General features: G+C 39.6%; 2 protein-coding genes and 2 non-coding genes across 8 annotated transcripts; 1 reads left to right on the forward strand and 3 right to left on the reverse strand.

The window, feature by feature from the left end:
* Positions 1–74: 74 nt before the first annotated feature.
* Positions 75–15,058, forward strand: fam83hb (family with sequence similarity 83 member Hb). 2 transcript variants are annotated; one of them, XM_058618727.1, is made up of 8 exons: positions 75–197; positions 5,632–5,787; positions 5,872–6,204; positions 8,464–8,628; positions 8,793–8,917; positions 9,007–9,564; positions 9,644–12,026; positions 13,490–15,058. In XM_058618727.1, exons 2-8 carry the CDS (start codon positions 5,665–5,667, stop codon positions 13,508–13,510), a joined length of 3,708 nt encoding a protein of 1,235 aa, XP_058474710.1. In that variant the 5' UTR covers positions 75–197; positions 5,632–5,664; the 3' UTR covers positions 13,511–15,058. The 2 variants fall into 2 exon arrangements, with proteins under 2 accessions (XP_058474710.1, XP_058474711.1); XM_058618728.1 differs by lacking the exon at positions 75–197 and having other exon boundaries at positions 5,474–5,787.
* Positions 1,994–19,494, reverse strand: si:ch211-199g17.9 (uncharacterized protein LOC108180085 homolog). Of its 4 annotated transcripts, none has more exons than XM_058618729.1 (11): positions 19,365–19,481; positions 18,846–18,890; positions 18,707–18,769; positions 16,880–16,954; positions 16,749–16,796; positions 16,502–16,556; positions 16,235–16,324; positions 16,094–16,157; positions 15,901–15,967; positions 15,679–15,750; positions 1,994–2,583 (listed from the first exon to the last, which is right to left on the reverse strand). In XM_058618729.1, the coding sequence occupies exons 1-11, from the start codon at positions 19,378–19,380 to the stop codon at positions 2,489–2,491; spliced, it is 690 nt and encodes a 229-aa protein (XP_058474712.1). In that variant the 5' UTR covers positions 19,381–19,481; the 3' UTR covers positions 1,994–2,488. The 4 variants fall into 4 exon arrangements, with proteins under 4 accessions (XP_058474712.1, XP_058474714.1, XP_058474713.1 ...); XM_058618731.1 differs by lacking the exon at positions 19,365–19,481 and adding an exon at positions 18,987–19,283; XM_058618730.1 differs by lacking the exon at positions 19,365–19,481 and adding an exon at positions 18,978–19,283.
* On the reverse strand, positions 17,171–17,303 carry LOC131448002 (U8 small nucleolar RNA). Its single transcript, XR_009234132.1, has one exon. It is a non-coding gene; the product is annotated as a U8 small nucleolar RNA (small nucleolar RNA).
* Positions 17,645–17,777, reverse strand: LOC131448004 (U8 small nucleolar RNA). Its single transcript, XR_009234134.1, has one exon. It is a non-coding gene; the product is annotated as a U8 small nucleolar RNA (small nucleolar RNA).
* Positions 19,495–19,574: the final 80 nt, after the last annotated feature.

Consider the following 19,574-nt stretch of genomic DNA (forward strand, 5'->3'; position numbering starts at 1 on the left):
GTGTTCTTTTTACTTTTTTTTTATTATGAAGTGGAGTTTTTAAATCCAGTCAGAGGAATGTAGGAGACGCACAGCGGCAGTTTCACCACAGAAGGCGACACTGAGGTTCTCTCGATACGGTTTATTTAAAAAACAACTACAACAACAAAGAGAAGAGAAGAGAAGAGACGAGACACGTTCTGCAGCAAAGTTAGGAGGTACGGAGTGGAAATTAAGACAGCCCACATGCAACCTGGGACAAAGACCTGTTAACAACTTCTGCTACACTCTACACTAGCCAGTTCTATGCTAGTCTGTTTCATTCTATTGTAGCTATATCTTTGTCTATTCTATTTCATTTAATGTTATCCATAAAGGCTATTCTGTCTTGACCTATACAAACATTACACTAACACTATTCTATTCTATTCCAATCCTTTTCATTCTGTCTATGTAGGCTATTCTGTTGAGATCTGTCTGAAGAAGCACTTATCTGTTTTACTGTCTATTTGATTGTGTGACTGTCTTCTAATCATGTGCTGGCCTTTCCTGTGTATTGCTCCATTTCATGAAATGCAGGTTTGTTTCTCTCTTAGCAGCAGCTTTCTTTTAAATAGAGGGTAAAGTTTTATATTGCAGAACTCGATGAGTGTTGTTGAAACTGCCCTGAACACACAGAAGGCTCCATGTTGGCTGGCTGCGACAAACTGGGCCACTCTCTTTCCAGTCCTTTGAAGACATTGACGGGAGAGAAAAACAAGCATTTGGAGAATGGCATGGCTGCAGACAGTGAAGGGCTTTGTCTGGGTTGTACTGAAGAAGGGGCCTTGGGTGCTAAATTGCACTTGAAAAGGCACAGACATTTTTACAGGCCTGGTTGCAGGATGCTTTGTATGACACAACTTGAGATCCCTCTAATTTAAAGATATTTGGTGAGGTAATGTACAATAATATACGTCTCTCACCTTGTAATCATACAGCTGTGTTTGCTGAGCCAGTCCACCTCCACTCATCCTATCCTCTTGTGGACATTGGTCTCCTATAGGCTCTGATAAACATTTATTGTGCGCTGTCAGTGGAAGCAAGAAACAAGCCGATTTAAAATTAACTTTTACAGTCTTTGCCCAAATTTGTTCCAACGCGTCACTGCACAGAAAAATCCAAGCATGTGGTTATAATTTGAGGGGGAAAGTTTTCAGTGCCAGCTTTTTTTTTATGGTGCATCATTGCATGTGGGCTTCTATTCACACTCGCCTTATAGCCAAGGCTGCATCCCATTCATAGGTTTGTTTGCGTTGTATATGTTACAAGGGGTCGAAGGTGTTGTATTTCACATATGAGCACTGTTTCTTTTAATAATGTAGGAACACTGTCTGGTTTTCCGCTCTAGATGACCACAGCAGACATTAAGGCATTTGGAAAAACTTAGAGGACCTCAGTGGACCTGTTTTTCTTGCAGTGCTGCTGTGTAAAAGCACAGTTCATAAAAAAAAGGGAGGACACACGCTTGCTGTGTGTTGTCACAGTGTGGTATACATCCAGCTGACCTTGAGTTGTCTTTTGTGTGGCATTCAACGTCCGCACTGAGGTGTGATGATAAACAGAGACACAAGCATTTCTCTGTGTTTGCTCTTATCTATCTATGGTTGTGTGTGTGTGTGCTCATCTGACACAAAATACCACTGAAAGGTCCTGACAGGAGCTTCAGCGGCTTACTGGCTCTTCCCTCCAAACCTGTTTTCAGGTATTTTTCTCACTCGCTGAATTATCACACAAAATGAATCGAGCGAGGAGGTATGCCACATTGATCTAAGTGTTTGTTTAGTGAGGTGTGTTTGGATACTTGCATACATGCACGTGACAGAGCAGAAGCCAGAGACAGAGTGGAGAAAACTGTTCTTTTTGGGAGTTTGACTTTAATAATTGGCTGCTCCTCGGGTCAATTTCTCTTGATTCACATGTCGAGACAGAACTGTCTCCCACTCTCAGCTCTTCTCGTGTCAAGTCTTCATGTCTTCATGCAGGAATGCGGAGAATGAACTCGTTTACACGCTGAGTGAGCAAACATTCGAGCACATCTCAATATTGAATTTATCTGCCTGTAATAGCTGCCTGCCTGTGGTGGTTTAGTGTTTCAAACTGGCTTTGTTTACGGTGCATTCAGGGCAGGCTGATCCCTGTGTGTAGGCAACGGAACAGTTTAATAACGAAAGGAGGAACGGGGGGGGGGGTGGTGAATCTCCATCATCATGTGTCATTTTCTACAGTTTGATTCTTGCTGTGGTTTCTATAACAACAAACAAAGCAGTGGTGTTTGTTTGAATATCCTTCCAGTCTGCCAGGTGAGGAGGAGAAAGTCTGTCATGCCTCTAACGTCGAGCTATTCTTCTGTTGCTTCATTCTGCTCAGGCCCACGGGTGAGGAGGGTGAATCAGATGCCGCTGGGCTCTGTTTAGTGCTGCTGTGCTCTTGATTCACCCACTTACAGTTGCTCATATTCACCTTGGGGTTAATTAGTCCATTTGTACCTGAGTCTTCTTCCTGTCAGTCTACAGTGTTCACGTAGAGGTAAAGGGAAACGCATATAGGACTGACACACATTTCCTACAACAAAAGAAAGAAAAAAGAGGAATGTAAGCAAAACACACCACCGTGAGCCGACCAACCCACTATTTATATTTAACTAAAGATTTACTACATTATAACACAATACTTACAAAGCAACACATGCTAGACAATCATCACCAAGTATCCACAGGTTGGATAAAATAAAAGACAGGCAATACAATCATCATTCATATTCAATTTGAAAAACCAAACATATGAACAAATTGAGTCTGTCAGTCAGAGAGGGCAACTTTGGAAACTGTTAAAACCTGCGGCATACTGAACAGCTCAATAAAACTGTATAAAAATAATTTAACCTCCCCTTATACGATCAGACATTGTGTGCACTTTGGCTACTTTAGTAAATTCCATAGGACTATTTCTTTAAAGGAACAAAAACTAAAAGTATCAAAGAATTTGTGATTTTTAGAAACTTGGCGCAAGCACAGTGCGTCTCCCTGACCACCACGGAACTTTGGAAGAGGAACAGCACACCGCAAAGGCTAGAAATGAGTAGGGAAACAGGATGTCAGCCATTTTGCCATGCTGCAGATGAGTCACCACAGAACAGTGTCCCTGCAGGCGAGGCAGCGCTGTGACTCACTTGTAAGTAAACCAGGTTCTCCCAATGATTGCAGGTCAGGACTTAGGCACATGTGAGACCACTAATTGTTACCAAAGTGTACAGGAAATATGTCACACGCATTTTTAAAACAGGTACTCACCCTACTCACCCTACCCTGAGCCCCCGGGCTACACTCCCTTTGATTATGCAGTCGGACTGTCAGTCAAACACTGCTCCTAGGATTTTCATCGTGATGTATTTACATGGTCAGAGGCACGTTCCTGTTTTCACTAAATGCTGCGATGTACAGCGTAAAAAGTTGAGTGTGTTCGTTTGGTCGTGTTCCAGCTCTTGTTAACCTAACAGATGACCAACATACAGTACAGTATGCAGCTGTCATGACCACATTAAATATCAATGAGAGCTTGTCCTTGTTGGCTCATAACACCAAAGACCTTATATGTGCATCTCATCACACTAATTAAGTTGGGGGAATGGGTCGAAAGCCACAACTAGGTTTTTTAATGGTCAATGGCACATTAAAAATATGGATGTAGTCTCCTGGTTGCACAATGAACACTTGTTTTGAAGCCTGGAGACTGGTGCCATGACAGTTTTTTGCAAACGGAAATTCACAGACTTCGGACTCCTATTGGATGATACTGTCAATCACACTGGTGTCCACCCATGTGTGCTGTGCTGTATCATCTGTTTTCCTCTAAATGGAGCATAATTTACAAGATTGAAACTAACAGCTGAGACCATAAACTCCTCAGGAAAATGTTGCTCATGTTCCAAAAAGTCTTCTTTGGTACAGGCTGCGACTGTAAAGGCAAAATGACTAGCACCAAATGTGCAGTTGTTTCGGTTCAACAATGCTTAGTACATGATTGGCTCTTATGAGAAGGTGAGGAACATATGTCCTGTGGTTCTCTGTCGTAACATTTCTGATAAGACATAACACGTGTCGGGTGTTGAAACTGAACCACTGAATGAACAAACCAAATTTCAAATGTCATCAAGATCTACTTTCTCTCTTGGTATCAGGTTAGCCACACAACAATTAACAAATGTCAAGTAATGAAAGGCAAACATGTACACAGAACCAGCCATTGTTATTATTCAAGATGAATCAACATTAAGTACAAATTCGACTGAAAAGAACAGATCTCCTTTAGAAAATATTTGCTGCTTTTCTGAGGAAAATTGTTCATATTTATATCACAGTTCTCAAAAGATGAATTGATATTCATCAATTAATCATAAGAATTATATGAACTAGCTGTCAAAATCCTCTTGTGATTTTCTGCTTGTAAAAGATGGTTGTCTTTGCTTCCTCTGACTGGGACTTTGACTCTTGAGTAGAGATGGCGTTGTGAGATTATTATGTGTATACAGAAGTCGTACCACATCTGATCCAAACTCTTCTCGCCGTCGTCTTTTCACCTGAGTAATCAAACATTTTCAAACTGTTGTGTAACAATGGTCCTTTCACTGATTTGATTTAAGTTTAAGTCTTTTCATGTCATGACATAACTAACCGCTTACTCATCGAACTCTCCTAAATCCATTTGCTGGCTATAACACACACACACACAGATTTGCTCGTGATGTGGCCTGAGTAGCAACTTGAAGCATGACGCACCAGAATGAGGAGTTACCCAATCTAAGATATGAAAGAACCTGTCGTTACACCTCCTTGTGCCGTTCCCACCTCTCACTCACACATGCCTTTTCTTTCACTTGGCTCTCTTCATTCTCTTCTCTCTCTCTCTCTGCATGTTCCATATCCTGTTGTTTTTATTTGTTCTTACTTTTGTCAACAGATTTCTCAGTTAGTCTCTACAACAAACAGGATAGTTCATTGTGTGATGCCGTAAATAAGAGCTGAAGTTAACTTTACGTTACAGTCTAATACACACTGTGACACCAGAAAGCAACGGGAGAAATAAAATAGAAGATGCACAATAAGCAACAAAAATCCGACTTATTAGATTGAAAATTGTATTCTTTAATACTGTCCAATTACCATCCATATATTGTATCACTATTGTAAGTTATTTTTACTTAAGTGATCATTTTCTTACTTTATATTTGGATGATATTAATGACAATGAAAAAGTTAAAAATTAATCCTGGCTGGAGGGTAAGCAGATGCTGGTAGAGGCGTGTTCATTTAAAATGTGTGCTTGTTAAATTTATGACACAGGCTTCCTATGGAGGATAAAGCAGTAGAAAATGGATGGATGACTATTGTATATCATGAGTGGAGGATAGGGGGGTTGTCTACAGCAGCTTTTTATATGGGTGGGAAACCACTTTTTAAAGATATAAAAATATGACTTGTGACAAAAGAAAATGTGTCTATAACATTTTGGATGGGTAAACCAGCCAGTTCCTAGCATTGTCCAGTATGCAGTATACAGTATAGTGCAGCTACAAAAGCATTAAACCTTTCTTTTTTGGTGTTTTCTATACAGAATCAAATTCCTCCTCCTCCCTCACAGCTGAACATGGCGCACCGATCTCAGAGCTCGTCCATTGGCGATAACCCCCTTGATCCCAACTACCTGCCTCCGCACTACCGTGAGGAGTACCGTCTGGCTATTGATGCGCTCATAGAAAATGACATTCAGGTAAGACTGCGGTTTTCTGTGGTGAAGTATTCTGATTTGAATTCAAGATGTAATTAATGTGAATGTGTCTCCCATAAACACCAGGGCTACTTTGAGTTCCTCCAGACTGCAGATGTGGTCAGCTTCCTGTCGCAGACAGAAATTGAACACATCAAGTCCACAATCCAGGTGCCCAGTCAGGCCTCCGGTCTTCCAGAGTTGACATATCTTGAGGGAGGTCATGAGGTTGATGGCTCATCTGACACCTACTGGCCGATGCAGTCCGACCTGGCTGCCCCCGGTCTGGACCTGGGCTGGCCGTTGCCACAGCACAGCTTCGTTGGGCCGACAGAAGTCACCACTCTGGTCAACCCCTCTGACCCAGACATGCCGTCCATCAAGGAGCAGGCCAGGAGACTCATCAAGAATGCACGTCATGTGAGTAAAAGGGAGGGAGATGTGTTAGACTTGCATTTCCTGTTTGCTTTCAAAAGGTAGTCCTGATAAAAAAAACATGGCGGCAGAAGATGAGATCAACGCAAGTCATGTTTGTAAATGTACAAATACAATATGTTTTGTACTCTGTCAAATCACAGTTGCAGTTTGAAACAATGCGATTAGGAATTTGAAACGTCTGCTATTCAGTTGATCGTTCTATTCCAATTATTAGTGTTATGAATGTTTGTTAGAAATAATTCATATCTATAACTTCTCATCCTTGCATTAGAGTATATATATATATATACATATATATCTATGTATTTGTGTGTATATATATCTATGTATTTGTGTATATATATATATATGTTGTATATATACCACCATACATATATTTATGTATATATATATATATACACACATACATACATACATACATATGTATGTATATATATATATATATATATATATATATATATATATTTATATATATATATATATACATATATATAGATACATATATATAGATATATATATATATATACATACATACACATTTATATATATAGTCCTTTGGTAATGATCCATCTTGTCTTGCAGTTAGATAGTTTACCCAAATCACTGAGCCCTACTTAATGCTGTAGAATGCTGTGAATAGGCATGTGTACTTTCTCGTGTGTACTCAAATGGATAGGTGGGAAACGCAACGCAATGTTGTAAATTTCCATTTCTTACTCATGAGTAACCCCATCAGTGTGTACTGTAACAAACCAAGTGTTATCTCTTCTATAAAAAAAATACATACAACAGAAAGAAAAAAGACCAACAAGTTGAGATAAACGCTCCCTAGTCCATTTGTGGGAAATGCTATCTCAGTGTTAGTTTAATCTGACTTTTTATCTGCGTCTGCCAGCTCTGCCACTGCTCCCTTTCACAGACTGAGTTTTTGCTTTCCATCTATCCATCTATTGTCTACCGCATTATCCTCAACATGAGGGTCACAGGTCACTGGAACCAATCCCAGCTAACACAGAAAGGCGGAGTTAATCACAGGGCAAATACACAGAGACGAACAAGCATTCACTCTCACATTCACACCTACAGTCGCACACACACAGGGAGAACATGGAAACTCCATGCACAAAGACCCTTGTTCCTACCAGGTCATGAATTTGGGTCTTTTTGTAGAAAGGCAACAGCGCTATCCACTACTCCGCCGTTTGGCTGACTTTTTTGCTAAATTAATAAAATACTTAAACGTATAACTTTAAAGGCAGTCAAACCTGTTAGTTCTGTGGGCCTGTACTTTATTTCTATCTGTTCAATTAGAAGATAATATCTGTCTCAATGTTACAACATGTCTATGGAGGACAGACTGATTCTGAGAGATACAAGTCGTTAATCTTACTATACCATGAATTCAATAGCGATTTATCTACATTATATTGCTTAAAACAGAAAAAATTCAATATTACATTTAAAAAGAAGAGTCGTTTTAGTCTTAAATCAAATCTAACCTTTGTCCCATTCAGCAGCTGCTCACAGTTGTGGTGTCCTTACTACAAGAGGAATGACTGGATTTTTTTTTGTTTTCACTTTCTGTCCAGTTAATCCCAAACCAACACAAATTAGGTTAAAGTCTGAAAATGTGTTCCTTTAATGTTTTGTTTGCTGTAGGATGAACCCTAACCAACCAGTTTATTTTGTTGTTTGTCTTTTTTTCTCACCATGCTGTATTGGGGCACCTGTAGGGTGTTGCTGCAAAGATGAGCTGTAAGATAACCAGTTTCACAGTCCTTAAAAAGGCCTGTTGTTTTTTTTGCTGCTGAAATTTGAACAAAAACACTGGGCTGTTGTGAATCTTTGATGTTTGATGTTTTGTGGATAGGTTTTGTTCATCAGTTACAAGGGCGGAAGTTACTTTGAACAAAAATGCAGTTTGTTGACTGACTCAGTTTTATAACTTGTCTGAAGGTAACTCTAGGAGGAGTCAGGTTTTTTTTAATATAACATTTATTAAAATAAATATACTACTTAATTTAGACTCTTTCAGAAGAACCCTGCATCCATTATGTATCATCAACATGCACTGTAGCGTGCTTTTTAAAAGCATAATGGTGTTTTGCTGATAAAGTCAATACACAGCTGCCACCACAAAGGTTCCTTCAAATTCCAATTCTGTTAGCCAACAGACACTAGGGCATGGCCACGAAATGATGATCATGTTATACTAAATTGGTCTTTTCTGTTTTGTTCCAGGTTATTGCTGTGGTGATGGACATGTTCACAGATGTTGACATTTTTGCTGACCTCTTGGAAGCGGCAGGACGACACGTTCCTGTTTACATTCTACTGGACGAACAGGACGCCCATCACTTTGTGTCGATGGTCATGAACTTTAAAGTCAACCTGGACTTAATTCACGTGAGTTTTCCTTTACATTACATTTGCACCTTCACCCAAATGTGTGGGCAAGAACTCCGGTATCAGTCTACATTTATTGTTAATGTACTTACTTCCTCTAGAACACTTCATTTTCACAAAGGCTTTTACGTGTCCATGAAATGGATACATTTACATTTTTACAGACGATGCGTGTCAGGACTGTGGCAGGAATAACCTATAGCTGCCGGAATGGGAAATCATTCAAGGGACAGTTGAAAGATCGTTTCCTATTGGCTGACTGCAGGGCTGTCCTCAGTGGGAATTATAGGTGAGTCATTTAACAGTGCTAATTATAAGTGTCTTTAATTTCCATGATTACTATGTCATTCATCCCATTAACAAAACATATTTCTCTAGTTTCATGTGGTCCTATGAGAAGATCCACCGCTGCATTGCCCACCTCTTCCTTGGTGAGCTGGTCACCACCTTCGATGAAGAGTTCCGCATCCTCTATGCTCAGTCAGAGCCTCTAGTCATTGATCCGTCAGATGCAACACTTGCTCTCTCTGATACCAGTAGCACCAGTTCTTATTTAGGTGGTCAGTTTGGTTTGAAGAGGACCCAGTCTTTGCGTAACCCCATAGGTTACCGAAGGCAGCCTGAGATTCCCTCTGCCTTCCCCTACGGAGAAACTGATCGCAACCTTGCACTTCCTTTCCGGAGGAACGACCCATATCGTCACACAGTTGAACCTGGGGCAGGAATTACTATTGGGAAGTATTCCCAGCAACAGTTTCGTCTGCAGCAGTCCTTCCTGGAGCAGGGGCGATCCATAGTGTCCCGGCAGATGGACATGAGTACTAGTGGCTTCCAGAGACACAGCTATGCAGAGGGAACCCAGGAAAACTACACATCGTCAAGGCAATACATGAAGCAGAGAGTCATGAATAATCTGGATGAGACAGATTTTTACAGGTAGTTAACCTGTTAATGCTTTAACTATTTGAATTACCAAAACTATTTTAATTACTGATCATGTTTTTTTTCTTTCTAGGGAGCAGACCCAAGCTAGTCATTTCTACAGTGATGGTCCCGGGCCAGGTTCTGGCCACGGACACTACGACAGACTTCGAGGTCGTCCTCCACACCTCCCCATTGACCAGTATTCAGATTCCAGTTATCGGTCGGATCTGGAGCCTCCTCCTGGAATCTACGGCCAAGACTTCTCATCTGAAGACTTGAGTAGACCTGAAGGACACCAAGTAGCTCCAATAGCTGGGAGATATGGAGGAGGTTCCTCCAATAAAAGGCCAACATTAGGTCAGTCTTATGCCTGCTCACCTACCCAGCCGCACCCACCAGAGAAGAAAGAGTTGCTCAAACAATCTGACCAACAGCATGAACAAGATGCAAGTGTCAGGCAAGGCCTAAGGAGTTGGAGAATCCACTCATATCTTAGCACATATGACGACAGTGGAGAGGAAGGTCTGACTCAGCCTTTAGGGCCTGATGCATTTGAAGATCCTGCACCAGCTCAACAGCCTACAGCTGCTGAAAATTCAGGTCCTCGCTTTGGAACAAAAGACCCGCCTAATGTTCCTGCAAAGCCCAGACCAGATATCTTGAGACCCCGGTTTGGAAAGCCCAAATTACCGGAGAGCAGCAACAAAGACTCTGCCCCAAACAAGGATCTGCTTCCCTCAGTCAGTGACTTGAAGCTGGATAAAAAAGAGAGGGAAATGGAATGGGAAAAAGAAAGAGAGAGAGATTCAGAGAGAGGTGCAACAAAGGAGGTGGGTGTAGATGTGGAGACGACAGAGGCTCCAGAACGCTTCTTGACTAAACATGAATCATTCCGTTCACGTATAAACCCACTCCTTCAACGTAGCTCTCGTCTCCGCTCTTCACTTATATTCTCATCTTCCAAGGCAGAGATGCACAGTGGAAGCCTAGGTTTGAGAACTGCCACAGAGGAAGATGAGGAGTTAGATACAGGGCGCACTTCCTCAATCGTTGCCCAGATCTTAGAAAAGAGGAGGTCATTGTCTCGTGAGCCTTTTGAGTGGAGGAGGAAAGCTGAGGAAAAAGAGAAAGAGAAAGAAAGGGAGGAGAAAGAGAAAGAAGAAAAAGAGAAAGAAGAAAAACAAAAGAAAATGCGCCTTGAGGAGGAAAGGGAGATTAGATTGAGAGATGAAATTAAAAGAAAGGAGGGGCCGCAGAAAACAAACGAAGAAGTAAAGACAACAACATTAACAACAAGTGTTGAAAAATCTGAAGTCACAACATCATCTACATCTTTGAATATGAATGACCCAGCTAATCGACTGCAGTATTTCAAAGAATTGGCGGCCAAGAGAAAAGCCTCTAAAATTGAGACAGAGTCAACACTAAAAGGCCCAGAACCTGCTGAAAAAAAGCCAGACCTTTCTGATAAACCCCCTCTCATCAGTATGACTGCTAAAGTCCCAACTGTCACTGTCACGTCAACAGAACCTGAACTAAAGAAGACAGACATCTCCTCCAAACTGGCAGAGCTAACTCGCAGACCCTCAGTTGGTTCCTCTAAACCACCAATTCTCCACTCCAAGCCATCCATCAGCTTCCTGAAGTCTTCAGAGACATCTCAACCTCAAAAAGAAGAGCATGCCACAGAGGGCCAAAAGAAAGATATATTCAAGTCTCTAAAGCCTCTTCCTTCACCTAAGCTCTTCAAGAAGGATCAGCTGAAGTTCAAAGGACTGAATCCCCGTCGCATCTCTTGTGATGAGGAGATTCTGACCACAGACGCTACAGACGCAGAGAAGAGTGAAATGAAAAAGAGCCGCTCTTATAGCTCCTCAACTCTCCTACATGATGATTCTAGGGAAGGACATCAAAAAGTTATGGGATCAAGCACATCCATCAACACACTGGGAGAAAGCAAGGGTGAGGGTAAGACAATCGACTTCTTGAAGAAGCAGACTCAGAGGCTAAAGGGATTCCTTGGGCCAAAGGATAAAGAGAAGAAAAACTCAGGAGATGATAGGGGCATGAATGTGGTCAAAGAGATTGCAGAAGAGCCTAGCATAAAGCAGAGTTCATCAGCTAAAGATACAGGATCTACTAATACCGATCAGACCACAGCCAATCACAAGACATTGACAGGGTCATCCAGATACCAGGCACCGAGCAGCTCTGTTTTGTTCAATAGCAACCTACGAGATGACACCAAAGTCATTCTGGAGCAGATCTCAGCCAACAGCCAGAAAAACCGAATAGAGCGGGAAGAAACGGGAGCAGACAGAGATGTTGACGCTGGGGAAAGGGGGCTGGACAGAAACAACTCCATAAAGAAGAATCGATTTCTGCGACCAACAGGAAACATCCAGGAGCGGGAGGGACTCCTGAAGAGGATAGAGAGTCTGAGGAAGGAGAAGAAGGTCTACAGCCGCTTTGAGGTAGTTTATCACTTCAAGGATGATGTTTGCTGTGTAGACGAGAGATAGTAAAGGCAGATTTTTAAAATATAGACCAAATTCTAGTCAATTACAGTCATGGACACTTGTCGAGTATACATTACATTTAAGATGTGAGAACAAATGTTTTTGCCATGTTCTGAGCCAGATTTGTTTAGAATCAAGAGTAATTATTTCAGTTATTATAATTAGTTTTTATATGTAATTATAGACATTTTTGTTTAATTCAAAGTAGTTTTTATTCTCAAAAAACAGCAAATGAATGTTTGACATAGTGGCAGCTTTTAAGCTGTGAAAATAAATTTTGGTGGACCAGCTAATGTTCAATGTTTTATATCTACATACAGCATATCTTTGTCAGATATTCTTGTACCACTTTAAATGGAGCTTAAAGGGATATTTCAGGTTTTTTGAAGTGTGGTTTTATTGAGGTACTGACACATAATCAGTGCTGATGTCACTGGGCAGGCCATCAGTGTGCTGTAGTTATTGGTAAGCAGGCTGATGGCCGGTACACCTGAGAACGAGAGACTATATAAGTCTGTTGCTGTCATTTTAATGCAAACTTATTCGAAGATTTATGCACATGCTCCACGTCTTCTCAATTATTGGTGTATTTCTGTGGCAGCATTACAGCATCAAATACAGGCCTGGTATATGTAGTACAGCATTAAGAGTCATTTTTGGGGGTTTCGTAAGGGATGATGACATTTCTTGAAACAATGCTGTGTTTACAGAAAATGTTTAAGGAACAAAAAGATTGTAAGTTTCAGGGAAAAGTTCTGTTTCCGTGTGGATAAAACCTGATACTTGCCCTCCCTGAAATCATGGCTACCAGCGAGGACACAAGAATAAAACTGATTTTAGCCTCTTAACAAAAGGCTCACCATATTAGATCCACACAATTTTAAGTCTATGATATCTTAAGAATACGTTTGCCACTTTCTCTCACTGTTAGACAGCCTTTTGTGTTGCTTCTATAAGTCCATGAAGAACTGGAGATTACGTTTATTTTGTGACCTCAGTGTTAGAAGTCCTTTGTTCAGACTTACCTCAGTGACACTAATTTACTATAGAAGGCAGCAAAAGACCAGCAGCTGTTAAACACAGGAAAAAAACACTGATTTTGTATATGAACTTTGGTGTGGGAGAGTGTGTGGTTTACAGATGTCACTTTCCAGCCAGGAAAAATGCTGTCTCGCAGCAAGATAACATGGCTAATATAGGCTTTAGATATCATGGACATAAGCAGGCATAGATTTTATTTGACAAGCCTTTTGCTTAGTGGCGAAAATCCTTTTTATCATGAGTCAGTACAACCAACCTGAGTTTTTCTTTACGTTTGCTCATATATTGGTTAGTTTCACTAAGCAAAGCAGTCCTTAAACCTGTTCCCTGTTGATACTCTGTTTCATTCACTGTCATCCCTGTTGTTCTGTTAACAGATGGGGAATAGCCTGGGTTAATGGAAGATGGAGGAGCGGCCTTTTAAATGGAAACTATTTATGCAAGATGATCAAAAGACTCATTGTCCATTTATGCCAGCGACACTGTCAAAGTACCTCTGTGGCTCAACACTGCAGCCTCTCCTGGATTTTCACAACAAGTAATAAAACTTGAAAAGACTGTATAAAAAAAAAAAAAAGACTGTATAACATATTGAAAATAAAAGAAAAGTCACTGAGTTTGGAATGTGCCCATTTGCCAAGACCTGGAAACAACTTTTACCGTATATGGTGAGAAAGAAGAGAGTCCCCACTTGCACACTGGCTACATGGGCTGGTGTTTCACCTACCCAAAGAAGGTAGGGCAGCTTTTCAACAAATTAGCTTGTACGAACGTGATTAGAGGGAAAGACGGTCCATGGAAAAGCAGACACGGCACTCACACAAAAACCAAACAAATTTAAAAAATAAAGTAATTCGCTGCACATGTATAGTATAGTAGCAGTGTTGAATATGTCTTTTTGGTGTAAGTAAAATTTGGACTGAAGTGGATTCCCAGTGTGCCAAAAACTGAAAAGGGCAACTAATAATGCAGAGTGGAAAGCAAATATGTGAATATGATGATACTTAATCCGAAAGTGAGAGCATGTGTTTACTAATGTGTGAATCTAATGCAGAAGCAGCAGCAGTTAGTAGTTTTGATTGAAAGTTGAGCCTCTGGTGAACTTTATCCTCTCAAGAGAGCATTATGTACCTTTCTATTAAGGTGTGGACCCACTTCTCAGGGTTGAAAGTGTCAAGTAACCCTTCAGAGAGGAAGCCTCAAAGTAGTAAGGGGTAAAAAGGAAAGCACTGATCCTTCACTTATCCAGTGTAAATACTCATGATTTATAGCTGACCTGAAAAAGTGTAAAAATGCACTTTTAAGAAACATTCAATAACATGCCTCACTTTTTTATTACTTGCTGGTCCTTTAAATTAGTCATCACCTCTTAAGGGAAAGGAGGAATGACAATACAGGTACATTTGCATACTGGAACAGGGCCATGTCATCTTACATAAGACTTTCAACTTCTGAGAACTACGCCCTGTAAAGGACTTCAAACTCTTTTGTTGGTCTTCACTTTTACACCAAAGATTTAGTTTTATGGTACCGTTCCTGCGCTGACAGTGAGACAGGACATCAGACCATTTTTTTATGCTTTTAAGTAAATCAAAAAAAAATTTGGAGAACACTTAAGGGGTTTAACTCTTTTCTATGCAAGACGATATTGTACATACAGTATTTATGTAAAATAAGAGCTTGTTGATATTCTTAATTAACTTGATTATGACCACTCTTCTTGTACTATCAACGTGCCTTATGCTAATTTTTTATTTTTTATTTTAATTAACGCAAGCATGTGGTCTTGGCTGTAAAAAGTAACTGCCATTAATTAGGGGGAAATCAGTTGTACAGGGTAAACATGCTGTCTTTTGTTGTTGTTTTTTTTTAAAGAAAACCTCAGAGTATTACATTGTATATGTAATACTGCAAAAAGTGTTTTATTAAATCTCTTTAAAACTCAACTGTGGCTGTCAAATGTATGAAGTAGCTATGGATATTGTACTAGATCACTGTATTTGTATGTTCTTAAAGATCCATGAACTAAGACCCTATTTACAAAACACATAAACTCTATTTTTAAATATATGAACACATTTATATCATATCAGTAAAAATATAATGTGAAAATTAACAGGATTCTACGACTATATTTACTTATTTTGAAAAAAAAAAGAAAAGCATTTAAGTATTTCACGTTTCATAAATACAGTCTACTGGATCATTTAAAAAGTGCATGCCTTACAGAACTGTTAATATGAACAAACTAACAAGTGGATCAAACCAGCCAAGCACTCAGAAATAGGTGGCTTATTTGGAGAGGTCAAGAAAGAACATTGAAGTTTGATGTCCACGGTATACATCAGCAAGTTCTGAGTAAAATTTTGGTTACTTTTAATTCATGTTCTTATTTTACTGAATTCAAAAACTAGGATTTAAGACTTTCTCCTGACAAAATAAGGTGGTTCAAAGTGTTCATAGTGCTTCTAGCTGAGAGGAAAGCATGGGACTTGAACCCCTGATGGTCCAAAACAAGTACTGCATATGTAGATTTACTGCTGAGGAGTATCTGCAGCTGCTGTACCTGACTGCTTCTGTTTCCCGACGTCTTCAAGCTCCTCCTTGAGCTCGTACAGCTGAGCCAACTTCAGCTGTTCTACAAGAATCACAGAACAAGCCCACATCAATAGGGCCAGACACGGAAAACAATATATGATTGAAAAAATGCATAAATGGGAATTATTTGATCGCACATGTACGTACAGTAGAATGTGTGATAAGTTGTTGTAATTGAGTGGGTACTTACCAGCGGACACCAGCTGAAGCTTTCTGTTCTCAGCGGTCTCGATTTCAATTGGGAGCCTTTCCGGAGTCTACGTAATCAAAAGAATTAGTAAATTAACATCATGTCACATTGTCACGGTACCATTTTCAGTAGTGGGAAAATGTATGACAAGCAAAAGCAGCAGTTTATTTTATATTAAATGAAACACACTTACAAAGATGGAGTGCAGATTCTTATGCTGCTCTATCAGCTGATGAAGTTGCTGTTCAAACTTCATTCTGCAGGGGATAAAGGCTTTAGTATAAATGTGACATTTTTAAGGATAACAAAATGATTGCACTGTCCATTAAGACACCTCTGTTTCCGGTGTTTAAGCTTGAATTCCTGGATTTCACATCTGTACTGTTCCATCATTTCCTGACTTTTCTTGCTCTGGTTTAATTGCCTATAAAAGGCACACACAGTGATTACGGTCTTTCACCATTTTAAATCCATCTATCTATTTATCTGACACTTAGTGCCATCTAGTGTCAGACATCATAAACGCATGGTTGCATAGGAAAGTGGAGATGAACCATGTTGGTCAGAGCCACACTGATGTGGCTGCTGTGGAGGAGCTCACCTGGCAGAATCCTGCTCCAAATCTTCAAACTGGAACTGCAGCTTACTGCAAAGCTCTGAATAAAACATTAGGAATTCATGTGGTCACTGGGTTATTCATATTTACTCATGTTTTTGTTTGCAAAAGCTGATACAGGGACAAGTGACTAAAACTAACTGCCCATGGTCATCAAAACAAACACAATCATAATACGTAGTGGACTGTAAGCAGTTTATTTAACATGTACAATTTGTTCATCAGCAACTACCTTCTCTTTCCATGTGGATGCCCTCAAGTTGGTAAGCCTCAGTTTGTACTGTAAAAACATCAAAACAACTCAGTAAAAAACAATACATGGACTGAAATCATCAAAAATGTTTGAGTGAGTTTGTATCTTACAATTTGCCAACTCTTTTCGCAGAGAGTCACTGAATGATTTGACCTCCTCAAGTTCCTCTTCCAGTATTCTTTTATCTTTAAGAACAAAAATGGAATTCAAATATGACTCACTAAAAGACTAAGTATTGAAGCAACAAATGCAACATTTATCTAGTCAAAACAGAACACTTACATTGAGAACATGGTTGAGATTATTGCTAGTAACACAGATACTTCATTGCAAATTTAAATATGATTTAAATAGCATCACATAAATATTACTTACAGAGTTAGTTTTTTTTAACATGTCTTATCAGAAGGGTCTCTGTAGAGTGTTGCGGTTCTCTACAGAGCGGAGATAATAATCATATCTCATTTCTCCCCATTCATCATTTTCTGATACCCCCCTGAAGGAGTAACAGGTAAGGATGTACCTCACTGAAGATGCCGTTTAAACGGCCAGAGATCGGTTATAATCTAGAGACAGTGCTATCTCTCTCACGGTTTTACTTCCTCGTGTGGTGCTGAACTTTAATTTAATGCGTTCCTGCTTAACATCTAGTCCCTAGATGAGTACATTTATAAAGATGTATGTTCTGTACTAAAAGACTAAGTATTGAAGTAACAAATGCAACATTTATCTAGTCAAAACAGAACACTTACATTGAGAACATGGTTGAGATTATTGCTAGTAACACAGATACTTTATTGCAAATTTAAATATGATTTAAATAGCATCACATAAATATTACTTACAGAGTTAGTTTTATTTTTTAAACATGTCTTATCAGAAGGGTCTCCATAGAGTGTTGCGGTTCTCTACAGAGCGGAGATAATAATCATATCTCATTTCTCCCCATTCATCATTTTCTGATACTCCCCTGAAGGAGTAACAGGTAAGGATGTACCTCACTGAAGATGCCGTTCAAACGGCCAGAGATCGGTTATAATCTAGAGACAGTGCTATCTCTCTCACGGTTTTACTTCCTCGTGTGGTGCTGAACTTTAATTTAATGCGTTCCTGCTTAACATCTAGTCCCTAGATGAGTACATTTATAAAGATGTATGTTCTGTACGCTGCTATTTTTTGATAAACTTTACAAAAAGTGTGTGCTCATTAACATAACGTCATCACGTACTGCCTTGTCATTGGTGCACGCTGGCAAATGTTAAAATCAAACTTATTTCTTCCTGCTTTAGTATTTTTAATGTGTAGCTGTAATAAAAACCGTTAATTGACTTATGACATCCGACACGCGCTCACAAAAGTGTTTGTAATGTGTTTTAGACGGAACTTCCGAGAGAAAAAAACAGTCCACGCGACAGCGGAAGTGAAAGTAACGCTCCACAAAGATGACAAAGTCAAGATGTGACTCTCACATTCCGATCCGGCTCAATTAACATGTTACATTCAACGCATCTCGAACATAACATATATTTATATGATTCGTAGTCATTAGAAAACTCGTCCCTTAACGCCATAGTTCAATAATAAACTAACCATTACATATAAAACCTGACCGTCGATTAATCAAAGTATCGCAAAGGAGCGTCGCGAGTGCAACACGAAAGCGGAAGTACGGCACAACAATTATCTGATTTCCCCTCTACTCTTTGGGTATCAATCAGACCGACGATAACGTATACAGTAACAGGGCCACAAATAGCGCTGTTATATATGTACATGCTTTAACCGCATACCTGCATATGCTTTTTAAAACACTACACAACAAAATTATATCTATAATTAATGAGAAGAAAAGTAAATTATAGACTTTACTCTGAAGCACAACTATCCCTAATTTGCTTTACAATCAATTAAATTAGTCCAAATTAGTCAGACTTTACCTTGCTGAAACCTCCTTAGCTTAGTAAGCAGCTGGTCAACGTTAGGCTCCTGTGTTTGTCCAACTGAGAAAAACATGAAAAAGATACATTGGTTTCACTGGAAACGTCTAAAAGTCAGTTTCCTGAGCAGTTAATTTACCTCCTTCCAGTGGAGTAACATTAAGCATGTCCTCCAAGTTGAGTCCTGTTGTTGAAGAAAAAAGAGAAATGGCAGGTGTGTTATAGATGCCTAGCCTTTTAGTAAAAAGCAAACTAGTAAAAGTTTTACTACGTGACTGACGAGGTAACCATATCAGCTGAAGGCGCAGACAGAAGACGGGCGAGTTAACGGTCGTTTCTAAAGCTCTAAAATTCACCTCTCGTCAACATTAGCCAAACTGAGCTGAAATGCAGCTAACGCTAGCTTACTATTGATCACACTTTTGAAGTGTCGTTATACTTTCCTGCCACGCAATTAACAACGGTGTTATAAATATTCACCACGTTTTATGTCTTTTTTTTAATCTTCATTTTTGTTCATGTGCATTAGCTGCTAATGCTACAGAGATGATATAAATGCTACCATTTAAGTAGCTATCAACAGCTTATGTTTAAATTAAATATTTTTGGAATAGCCAAATATTGACACATCATTCACCTAAAAATTATGGTATCTAACCTGTCAGTTTGCTCATTTTCCCACGAGTCGAGCCAGAGACGCGTCCTCCTCCGAGTAAAGGCAAAAAGAACGTGTGCGCGAGACGAATCCACAGCAAGAAAATAGTAGTTACAAATAAATGTTGGGGTATAAAATTATATATATATATATATATATATATATATATATATATACACACACTGATTACTGTGTTTGATGTTTGTCAGGCTC

This window comes from Solea solea, chromosome 20 (genome assembly GCF_958295425.1).
Source record: "Solea solea chromosome 20, fSolSol10.1, whole genome shotgun sequence".
Lineage (NCBI taxonomy): Eukaryota > Metazoa > Chordata > Actinopteri > Pleuronectiformes > Soleidae > Solea > Solea solea.

Bases quoted from the DNA above. Each gene is read 5' to 3' on its own strand.
- fam83hb (XM_058618727.1), top strand. From the start codon at position 5,665: ATGGCGCACCGATCTCAGAGCTCGTCCATTGGCGATAACCCCCTTGAT. The intron at 6,205-8,463 runs GTGAGTAAAAGG...GTTTTGTTCCAG, and splicing joins TCATCAAGAATGCACGTCAT to GTTATTGCTGTGGTGATGGA. The intron at 9,565-9,643 runs GTAGTTAACCTG...TTTTCTTTCTAG, and splicing joins GATGAGACAGATTTTTACAG to GGAGCAGACCCAAGCTAGTC.
- si:ch211-199g17.9 (XM_058618729.1), bottom strand. The intron at 15,751-15,900 runs GTAAGTACCCAC...TGATTCTTGTAG, and splicing joins GCTTCAGCTGGTGTCCGCTG to AACAGCTGAAGTTGGCTCAG. The intron at 2,584-15,678 runs GTACAGCAGCTG...CTTTTGTTGTAG, and splicing joins CGGGAAACAGAAGCAGTCAG to GAAATGTGTGTCAGTCCTAT.